General features: G+C 37.6%; 1 protein-coding gene across 7 annotated transcripts in view; it reads right to left on the bottom strand.

Annotated features, from left to right (window-relative positions):
* Positions 1–12,377, bottom strand: part of Ufd4 (ubiquitin fusion-degradation 4-like) — a 716,632-nt gene that overhangs the window by 292,835 nt on the left and 411,420 nt on the right. For all 7 annotated transcript variants that reach the window (XM_067153526.2, XM_067153530.2, XM_067153527.2 and 4 more), the window contains one exon: positions 5,935–6,110. In XM_067153526.2, the coding sequence (XP_067009627.1) occupies positions 5,935–6,110 (176 nt within the window). The remainder of the gene's footprint in view (positions 1–5,934; positions 6,111–12,377) is intronic.

Below are 12,377 nucleotides of genomic sequence, written 5' to 3'. Positions count from 1 at the left end.
ATTCTTGTTGTTGGATTCTATGATTCACCTAATTATTCTGCGCTCCTCTTACTCCAGTTCTTCAAGGAGTCCTTTAATGTCATTTAGGGACAGGGTTTCGGCAGCATACATAACTACTGGCTTCAGAACAGTTTCATAGTGACATATCTCAGTGTTTTGGGAAAGACATTTTTTGTTGTAGATTGTGCGAGACGTTTGGTAGACTATTTCAAGCTTGTACATTCGTTCCCTAAGTGCTTTCTTGTCCAGTCCATTTTTCATAATGATCTCGCCCAAGTACTTAAATTTTTCTACATGCCCGATGTCCCAGTATTCCATCCAAATAAACTGATTCCTCAGGGGCATATTTCAACAATTCTGCAATTACAGAGTCTTGCCCAGGCGTGTGTTGCTTTTGAGACGGGCAGGGTGGCGCTTGATTTCATCTTAGTCAGGTGGTCCGCATTCCGGGTACGTGAGTATGGGTTCCTTGATCACAGTGGGGCTTTGGGGTTTATTGCAGTTTAGTAGATTCTTGAAGTAGTCTGCTAGAATGTTAAAATTTTCTTCATTTGAAGTCGTCAGTGCATTGTTATTTCGCTAAAAGCATAGTGATGCTGGCTTATAGCCAGCAAGTTTCTCTGGTTTCATTTCTCGTCAAGTTACAGTCTATCTTTTCAATAAGTGATTTTTCGTACTTACGTTAATCAGTTCTGATCACTCTAGCTAATTGGGCCCATTGGATTTTGCAGGTTCCCCAGTCGGCTTCCATTTTATTGAGTAATTATGTTTCGAACAGTTTAAAGATATTAGCATTAAAAGTTTCACCTTTACAATACATACAAAAGTTAAATAGTAAAATTAGCATAACAGAAAAAGGTGTTATATATATATGTCTACAGTAAATCAAATTTACATGGTCTCAGTGTGCAATTTGAAAAGTGGTGGCTTGAAATCCACTTGAAACATCACATTATTCAAGTATAAAAGGATCTTATGCTTGCTGACATACAGGTTAAAGAGAAAAAATCATGAATAGTAGTTCAGTCTTGGTTCTACGCTGCTGTTCATAAAATGTGTTCCAATAATGGTTAATGGATTATAAACATATCATCGTTGAGAACCTTACGTTTGTTCACACACAGGTTAAGAGAAACAAACAAAAAAAAAACAAAAAAAAACGTGACTAGCAGTTCAGTCTTGGTTCTATGCTGCTAATCATAAAATGTGTTCCATTAGTGGTTTAATGGATAATGAACATTGCGCGGTAAAATTAGGCTGTTAAAACAGGGAGAAATTTTCATATGGCACCATTATAAGCTGAAAAGCTGGGCTTGGGTCCTATGGTTTCAATCGTGGAGTAATATTCCTAGTCGGTCGTTATAGTCTTGGCAGAAAAGCCGTGTGCTGTGTTTTCTGTAGTATGCCATTATTAGGCATTATTAATTTTAGTGATAAATCTGTACAGCACAATAGAAGTGAATGCAGCTTAACGTGGTCCATAGTACACCCTAACCGGGGGGGGTGTGAGCATTTTGTCATTTAGTGGTCGTATTTGATGCAGAGTTTAAGATTTATTAACCCCGCATGCCATGTCACCATAGCCCTTATTTGCGTGGTTTACTCTCGTGCCGAGTACCCTAAACTATATTATGCAGGCATTATGCAACTTACAAATTTGATATTTTTGCAAAAATATACCTTTGTCTTTTTTCTAAATAATATGTTAATGTTACAAATGGAAGTGATCACAATTTGCAGAAGTTTAATGCAACATAAATGTATGTGTAGCTGCTCCATGTAAACACCGATCGTTACATTTAAAATTTTATAAAATTGTATACACCGAGTTTACAACAAAGGTAATTTTGGACGTTATTAAGTATCACTTAGACATTATTATACATAAATCTCAATTGGTTTAGATGGTAAAATGAAATGTACACACACTATGCATCGAATTGACCAGAAGTATATATTACGTACGAGTGTGGCACTCTCCAGGATCCCATCCACCTGCTGATCTGCCCTCAGCTAGATCATCCATGCACAATAGAAGACATCCCTCATCAACCAACAAGGCCATCTCAGCTGCTAGTTTTTCAACATTTTTAGTCTGACTGGACATGGAAAGTAAGTACAAAGTCACAGAGTCTCCATGATTATATTTTATTCTGTACCATTATTATTATTATCGTTGTTGTTGTTGTTACAATAAAAGGAAAATGATTAACGTATGAAAAACAAACGAAAATGTAGGATAACTCTGCATCAAAGTATCAGATACTAATTCTATCTTTGTGCCCTGCTCATAGAATAGGTGTGCAACAACGGAACTGTAATAAAATCTTCCTCCACAAGATTCCCCCTCCCCCTGCTGGTTCATCATATATCACACACACACACACGCGCGCACACGCACGCACGCACGCATGCACACACACAATATATGAAGGTTTCTGGCAACGTAAAGGGGAAAGGGGTAGGAACTCGAATGAAGTGACCGGCTTTCATTAACGTAGAGCCCTTGCATATGCCTAGTGTGAAAATGGGGAAACCAGAGAACCACGGCCGTCTCCGACAGCCTGAAACAAGTATCTCGGCCTGTGTCGGCTATATCGTAACAAATATTCACTTCATCGTAGAATCGATTTCTGACCAAGAAAAAAAAACTTGTCTATTCCAGTGTGTGCCCAGTCATAGAGAGAAACAAGCACAACTTTCTACATTTTTCAATCTATCCATTGAAAATTTACCAAATTTATAACAGATCTGTTATTCAAAGTTTTCTTTTTAGGTATTCTCTGATTTTATTTATCCTACATCAGTTTTGACAGAATGAAAAACTTCACATAGTTACGGAGCTTCCAATCTACATCTAATGATTAAGTCAAAACTGAAAAGAAACGGACTCCACTAATTAAAAGAGCAACAATAAATTGTCAGCAAATGAACATTACTTGCACAGTGAAACCTCATTAGTGCGTTCCTCATCGACACATTTTCCCGGTTAGCAAGTCGAGAATTAAAAGTCCCGATTCTCACCATATTAAATCTATACAAAAATACCTCACTTATCAGGTCACGAATTTTCGCTATTACCACTTAAAAGATCACATTTTTTCTAGCCCTGAAAATGTTATTTGCCATCCCTTGTGAAACAAACGAAATTTCCAACTGCGGTAAGATCCGTCGCCACAGTTGCGCGATTACGGAAAAGAGCCTTAAATTCCTGAACTTCATAGTATAATTTGCACGTTCGGGGAGCAAGCCGTTAGCCTCAGGAATGTTCAGTTTTGCTTGCCGGTTAGCAGCAAGATTGCTGAATAACACAGTGAATCTATTTGTCTTGTATTTCGCATTCCATTCAGAAGTTAGAAATTTCTTTTGCCTTGAGTGGTATAGTGAAGTGTAGCAAATATTTGTCACGTGATATGGTAGCCTGTATCTGGATTAGGAACATAATCGCGTGAAATTGACTTGCGTGGTGCATATTAGTCTTGAGATAACCTAATTATGGATAAGGAAAAAGTCATGAAATTCCTTATTAATGAAGACAAAATTAAGATCTTTCAGAAAGTGGACTGGCATCCGCACCTTTAAGCGTGCAGAGATCACGAATTTTGAACTCACACCTTTGAGTTTCGACTCAATCATTCGACTATAGGTCAAAGTATTTAAAACTGTGATCAAAGCGAACCTCCCGATTCCTCCCGCTTGCACATGGACAAGTGTAACCTCCAATTCATTGTCTATGAGTGTGACCAGAAAATAATGTTTAATAACCCACTCCTCTGAAATAAAAGGCTTCTACTAACATTTGTATTAGAAAGAGTGTGATCTGCAATAATGCTTGAATATTTTTATTGGTCCCCATGCATATGTTTCATATTTGTTGTTCGGTGATTTTCGAACCTTTCAGTGCACTTAATATTTATAAGCCCCAGCAGAAAAGGTTTTCATAATTGTTCTCTTGTGTTTTTCACACATTTTAATAATTTCCGCTCATTTTTAGGAATGGTAGATATAGTTTTCACTGTACCCGCGTATACACGATGTAAAATGCCCTCATGTCAGGAAAAAACGTATCTAGTGTTTTCATTTCCCTGTTGGATAGTTTTTATTCGTATATTCAGTGGTACATTTTCTCGCTTAACACGTTCATTTTTGTTGTACCCTGCAGAAACATCTTAACAAGGTTTAACTGTATATAACAAGTAAAAAAGAGAACAATGTTCACTTCATCACCACCAGAAACTGAAATATAAAAATTTCTTTCATCATTCAATGTCATATTTACCATCACAGAGAAAATTCACATAGATGGCTAAATCATCACCGTTTACAATATCAGTGTTAGCCACCATTATTCTTACAAACGAGGAAAGCAACAGGAGACTACCTCACTTCTCATTTCCCTACTGTGCCTCTTCAGTGACATCTATGCTATCTATGACAGCTGTTGGTGGAGCTGGAGAGGATCAAACCAGCCTTTGGGCTGAATATCCAACATACACAATTCTTACAAACATTCGAGAAGCACATGACTGCAAGGAAGATAAACATCTCAGAACTTGCAGTATAAATAACAGGAAAACAAACCAACATAGAAGGCATCTGGTGACATATTAACTCATTGCTGTCTGGCCCATTTGACGTATAGGTTTTGGCAGAGACATGGAGTTATTGCAGGGTATCATAATTTAATAATTTTAGGTTCTTATATCTGTCCACTTTAAAGTTTTTGGTAAGATTTTATACTTCGGTTCATTCTAGTAATGATATCTGTTTGATTCCTCCACCATATATGCCAACAAATCATTACAAATAAACAACTTGACATCACAACATCCCTTTTCAGGTTCACTCGGCGAAATTTTAACGCCAAGCGTCCACGAAAAAGACTCCAAAAACAGTATAATATCCTGTTAGGCCACTCACTGCCAGAAATAGGGAGAATATTACCAACAGTACTTACATCTAGACCATCTTTGCTATCTGAAGCATCAGGTCATTGCTCACATGGTGCAATAAACGTGTCATTCAACGCATCACTTCCACATAAATGCATCACACTAGCACTAGAATTATCATTAGACAATTCATCTTCACTCTCCTCACAATCACGGGAAACAAGTGACAAATTATCAGCGTATAATTCATGTATAATATCACCAGGAGTCAGTCCACTGTTTTTGTTTACCAGCGCTGCCATTTTTGTTTACTAACATTGATGGGTACACGGAAGATATTCGAAGGCAAAAACAAATGCCACTGACGCACTAAACCGGGCAAAAACCAGTACTAAAATAAGCGTAGATTTTCTAGCATTTAGGCACATCAACGATAATCTCCAAATTGTTCCTCAATAACCGTTAGATGGCATCAGAAGACAGGCTTGCACAAACACGTATTCATACGTGATCAGCTGCAGAGCACCGTGCTTGGAAACATGTATTGATACATGAGCGGACAGCATTGTGTTAAGTAGGTAATAAGTGCTGCCATCTCTCAAACACAACTGAAGTACACCTGGTGACGACATGCAGGAGCAATGTACCATTCTAAGCTCAGGATCAAGAGCATTTTTACATTCAGCAATGTCAAGGGTGATTCAATTCTTTCACAAAAGTATTACAAATATAATCTGCATCAGTAAAATCTACTTATTTCCACATTTATGTATCTTTATCCTATTAAGAACACGTCTCACACATTATAATAAAGTTATGTGGGATAACTTTTATTTGCTACTGGTTTAAAATAACTCTTAACACATCAAAGGTTTCCAGCAACACAAGAATGGGAAAGGGATAGGTTTGGGACAGTAGCGGCTATCGAACCCACCACCTCCCAAATGCAAGCTCACAGCTACACTACACTAACAGTGCAGCCAACTTGTTTGGTCTGGAATACCTAGGATACTTTACATTTCTTAACTGACACCAAACTAACCTGTTGGCCATCAGAATTGTGAATGTGCAGCTCGCCATCTTTACGTGAAGAGAGCGCCCAGTTTCCCACCACGAGGCGAGTGGGTCCAGGTCGAGACAGAACAGGCTGGCTAGGTGTGTTAGGCTTAACTTGTGCACGTGCTCGTTGAAGCTTTTCCAAGAATTCACCTCGGTTTTCTGCAATCAAAATACACCTTATAATCTAGAGAAAGAGTACAAAACAAAATCACTGAATTATGTCATAAGCCTTCACAGTCATCACTAAAGCAGATTCTCATTCCTTTCCTCAGTTAATGAAAAAAACAGTTATGAAGCTTCCAGTCTACATCTAATGATTATAGTTTAAATAATGAGGGTAAAATTCTAAACTTACATTCCCATGCAATCTATTGAATTAATAATATATATTCATGCTTAATACTTACCCACCTGCATTAGAGAAGACATAGTCATTTCTCAAAGATGGTAGTGAATAAACTTCAACTACATGGCAACACAAGACCTAGAGTTGGAGGATTAGTTCACTCCAAATATAAAGGTTGCCCAAACAGATGTAAAACTCTTACAGGAGGACTGTTGCTGGAGGAAAAGGAACATTTCAATGTGCTGGTAGATGGTTATGTATGTCGGGAAACAAACTGGTATCTGCTGTAAGTATTAGTGTGCAGTTTATAAGTAAGGAGACTAGGTACAGTCTTGCCATGGATTTGTCCATACATACTCACTGTGTAGCCATTCAGATTTTTATGCCAGAAGTTATTAGTGGAGCGAACATTTACTGTTGTATCAAGGATGTATGGGAATGAGTGTGTGTCTTGAAATACAGTGTTCAGAGGGTGACAACACTGGGCCAAGATTTGCTGTGGCACTTTTCTGATGGGAAGTTCACTATCGCCTCCACTACAGACCCGACCTTTCACCCTGCAACTACAAGTCTTTGGGCTACAGCAAAAATCAATCGAGGGACGCCATGAGTAATGAGGAAGTTAACCATGAACGTTCCTCATTCAGATCATCCACCATTTAGTAGGCAACTTCCTTGAACCAACCAAGGCGACTATATGACTATAATTCATGTTCACATGTTTCAAACAATAAACCACAACAGAAACCAATAGAATCTGTTTTGTTTGGGCAACCCTTATAATAATTACTGGGCTATTCTATAATTTATAAATAGCATTACACAAGCCTGGGCTTTGGGTTTTTAGTAGAGCTTAAAACAGAATGATCATTCATATGCATACTACATCCTTTTTTAATTCTTAACTGTCCAATGATCTCAGAATTACATTCAAATATCCATAAAATGCAAGTGATAAAAGTACAATATAAAACACAAAAATCATGTGCAGTAACTATTTAAGCTGAAAAAAGGTGAAAGTTAAACAAGTTCTGTTTTGGAACTATAATTCTCAACAATTCAAATTAATCCTATGAGTTGCCGGTAATATGTCCAGCTGTAATCATGAAATCAAATACTGTATTCAATTTTTTCTCCAATTTCATTTATGTCATATTGTCATAGATAGGGATAGGAAAGGGCTGGGAGTGGGAAGGAATCAGTCGTGGCCTTAATTAAGGTACAGCCCCAGCATTTGCCTGGTGTGAAAATGGGATACCACGGAAAACCATATTCGGGGCTGATGACAGTGTGGTTCGAACCTACCATCTCCAGGATGCACGCTCACGGCTGTGTGATCCTAACCACACAGCCAACTCGCTTGGTATTATTCAAACTCTTCAAAGTAAGTATGTTTGTTCTGAAAATGTAAGATCTGTGAAAGACAGAAACAAAAAGTGACATACTTCATACCACAAATATCCTAACACTGGTTTGGGTCAGAATAGAATAAGATTTGATCAAATGAAATTGGACAAATGAAATGAAAAGACCAGCCTGGTGTAAGTAAACTACTTGAAGCCCTGTGATCACTAGGGAATGAAGTCTGGACACTAAATCACTGCCTTTAGGTGACTACAGATTTAAGGAATGCTGGCTGTAGGATGATGTCAGTTGTCAAATTTACTGATGTACAGCAAACTCCCGACTATCTGTCCTGAGGTAGCACCAATAATCTACGAACACAGATAACACAACTCCACCTGAAACTCGCACTTTCATTTGCAGATAACTCAATATATGAAATATCATACCCATTCAACTACATTACACACTCATTTTGTTTTCGGGAAGTAATCATCCAGTTTTTCTGCTGCAATTTATCATTTACATTTTTTCTATAATAATCCTCATTTTCCACAGTGACAACAGATCTGTGTAATTGAAGGAATTTTGACCCAAACAAAAAATAGGACCCTATATACTTCCAACACCAAATCAATACATTATTAAGCCTTGATGTGAGCAACAAGGGGTTCCTTGATTGCATTGTCACACTCTTCCTCTAACGTGTACTCTCCATTTACCGTGCTTACAATGTCATTGTTGCTCAGCTGTTCAAATCTTTGCTTAAGAAGATCTGCAAGATTAGCAGTTGTGTTATATTTTTATCATATTTGCTCTTTTCCTATGATTGTAGTAGTTTACTGTGCTATGTCATAAATGGTTTTTTCATCTTCTTTTTAATCTTCGGGAGGGGTTGGAACACTGTGAATAGGTAAATCCCTAACTTTTGCCCCCCTTTTATGCATATTATAATAGGTAAATGTTGTGGACCCAGTAGTGTATTCATAGGGTACGACAAAACAGCGTGAAACGAAACAAAACAAAGAAAAACAAAACTGTTTCAGGCTGCCTGGGGCCACCTGCTTCAATCAACTAGCCCTCGAATTACCGGACGCGAATGATGACAGACCACACTGTCGAGGCAAAACGTTTCGTTTGATCCAGGCTGCCTCAGTCAGGCGGAAGCTGTGTTGAGGCTACTTGTTTGCAGCAAACATAGTAAGTTGAGATAAGCCAAACTAATTGTATATTTCACATTCTGTGCAAGAACTTGTCTATAAACAATGTTTCTTGTACACAGTCACAAACTTACAGGGTAAAAACAGTGAGATAATGAAAACGAACAATTCTGTCTTTAAAATAGAACCAAACATAACTCTTCGTTCATGCATTACAAGTGTATTTAACTGATACCTCTAAAACATATATTCTCCCTGTTAGATGGAGTGTGACACTCAGAAGCTTGTTGTGTCCATAGAAAAACATCCAGCTAATTATAACTTCAGTTTGAAAGATCACAGTAACAGAGCCCTCGTGGATAAACTATGGGAGGAAGTTGCTGCAGAAATTAACATCACAATCAAACTTAATAAAAGGTCGAAAGTTGCAGGGGTCATCCTCATGTAATTAAGAAACTTATCTTCATAGTTCCGTAGTTCATTTATCGAGGACACTAGCCTATTACTTTCAATTCTTTTAATATTTAAAGGGTGAATCCACAATTTTCATGGTGGTTTTGAATTTAAGAGCAACCTCTGCCACATTACCGGTATGCATTCAACTATATCCTCTTCTCCAAACAACATCTTGAAGACCTCTGAGTTTAATGCAATGAGTGCGCAGAGTTGTTTGACACAGCCGAAACAATTTGCCTGAGGCAGTTTCAGGCTGTTTGTTTCGTGCAGTGTGGTTGCACCCACAGAAGAGAGGAAGAAGCATTTTACATCAGACAACAGAGTTAATTTCTTCCGATGTTTTGTCGATTAAAACCTTCTTGATATTATCTTCCCATTATTTCATTAAATCCTCCAGGCTGACTTGAGACACTGTATGAGCAAAGATAGCATCTGCATTTGTTTATGCGTCTGATTCTGAAATATTTTCAAGAGCAGTTGCATGAGGTGCATAAGTTTCCCTTGAGACTAGCTTTATTCATAAATATTTTAATGGATTTACAGGACTTCCCACCACGACTGCACGTTTGTTTTCCATCTGAAGAATTTAGTTCATCATAATTGGAATTATTATTAATTTTGAAAGTGAATACTGTCCGCAACAGACATAGTAAAATAGATGGGTAATGTTTGATGTGTACAGTTCTACACTACTACAAAATTAGCAACAAAGTACATCATTCACTTTCTTTACAATGTACCACCATTTTCTACAGAGTGACCTAAGTCACTTTGGTAAATATGTGCAATATTATTGTTTTAATCACCTAACTAAATCAACCAACGTTTTGATTCAAGCTCAGCAGTGCCCTACACAAGTCCCTGTAAAACCTGAATTGCTGCAAGCAACATAATTTGTATTTAACAAGCAACACAGTTAACTTTATGTATTCGCTGTCTGAACTTCCATCCCTAATAAACAACACCACCGACACCTTCAGCCCCAAGAGAAGAAGATACCCTAGATAATGAAGTGAAGAAAACAGTCTCTCAGTTACCTACTAGGACACACTATGCAGAAGATAATTTACAGTTCACAAGCAGATTGGAACCAGATGTTGGATGCAGCAGTTACATAGAAATGAAAAGGATAGCACAGACTAGGGAGGCATGGAGAGCTGCATCAAAACAGTCGATGACTCAAAAAACAACAGCAGCAACAGCAGATAAGGTCAAATGCTCAAACCTATTTTAAGACAATGAAGAAGACTAAGTTTCATTAAAATTATTCTGAAATGATGAGTCAAAAAGCTTATTTTCGAAATGTTTCCATACAAGCAGATACATGCTCTCATTTCAACTCTCAAACAAAGATAATATTTGATTCATATTTTGCACTCCACAAATACAAACCCAAGCCCTGGCCTACATACCTCTCCCACACGCAATATATGCCTTCTCACATACTACGGATGTACAACTTAAAGACACAACCCAACGCAAGGTCCTTCTTTAAAGTTTCTACCCTTTTGCTTCATGGCACTTAGTCACAGAATTCAGATAGCTACCAATAAATATACTTTCCTCATGACAGACCAGACAAGTATGTTCCCAAGGTTAGTGGATGAAAGTAACTGGGTAAACAAAAGTTGCTTGACCACAATTTAATTAGTCTTGCCCTTACACATATTGACATTCACACAAGAAGGAAAAAAAGGCAAATATGGCACTAGCAATTATAAAACAAGTTTACTGACAAGTAATAATTCTTCCAGGATGTTAGGCAGCAATGTCATTGAAAATATATTGACATCGCAACTACTCAACATTACCTCTAGCTAAGACGAATTGAAGGGAATAGGATGGGCGCTCAAACTTCTATAGCATACAGAACAGCAATTGTCAGGTGCTTTAAAATAATGTCTACCCAGCAGAAGCCATTTAATCTCCATAAGAGCTACTGAAAAATCCCATTAGGGAACATCAAGCTATTTACAAATATCAGTATTGCTAAATACCCTGGAAGATGTCCACAACTTATCAGTTGACAGGGGCTATAAAAACCTCCACATGTATAATTATTTTACTCTTTGTCTTGTATTGTACTACCTCCAAGAAAGAGAAGCATTATAAGGTTCACCTGTACAGGAAACCTATCAACAACGAGAAAAGTCTAAGCTGTACTAGCAGGAGTGCAGATGCAAAATCAAAATGTTCAAGTGCAAAGCTATGCAGTGTTACATGTACAGAATACAAACCGAGTAAAAATGGGATGGTTTTTGTTTGCATTTACACTTTTTAAACTTATAATGGTCATACCACCCTTTTTTTTTTTTTTTGCAATACAAATCAAAATTAGCTTAGCAGTTCACAGAGACAATAGTGTCTTCATTTATTGATTAGGGACAAACACATTCTGGTCAGATATGTGAATTTCTGTGACTGTGTTATGTGTGCTATTGTTTTTTTGGGATTGTTTTTGGATCCAAAGACTACCAAGCCTAAATGAGAGTAAACATTAGCAAACTGTTGCAAGTAATGCCACGATTACTGTAACCACTTCTTCGTACGGACACCACATCCATGAGTCACGTAGCCAACTACAAAAGAAGAACTCCACCAACACCATGGTGAGCTAGCCATGAACAAATGCCCATGAAGATTCTGGTAGCATGTGTTACACAAAGGAAAAAGCTGTTCTGCTTTACTTTTGGATTTAAAATTACAAACAGTTAGTGGTCATTACAATAATTTCACCTGCCTGAATCCAACAGACAAAAAATATTTTTATGGTTCCAGTTTGCCCAACGATTCAGAAATGCAACACAAAGTTGAGAGAGCCAATTTCAGTTCAAGACAGAATTGGTTGAAATATTAAAATACTTTTGCACCTTGGAACTGTTTGACAGGTGTACAGTATCTATTTCATATACTCAAACATGACAATGTTACAGAGGTGTGTGAAGCCATTAATAAATATTCACACACTTAAATTTGTCTCACTATATAGTGGTTTGTAAAGCTACTCCTACCTTGAAGGAAACGAATATTCAGAAACCAGCATGCATGGTGTCCATGAGCTTACTGCCAGCTCTCCTTGTGTTTACAGCCAAAAATTGGCAGGTAGTGGTTTCCACATAG

This window comes from Anabrus simplex, chromosome 9, assembly GCF_040414725.1.
Source record: "Anabrus simplex isolate iqAnaSimp1 chromosome 9, ASM4041472v1, whole genome shotgun sequence".
NCBI lineage: Eukaryota > Metazoa > Arthropoda > Insecta > Orthoptera > Tettigoniidae > Anabrus > Anabrus simplex.
This window is presented reverse-complemented; position numbering and strand designations above follow the sequence as displayed.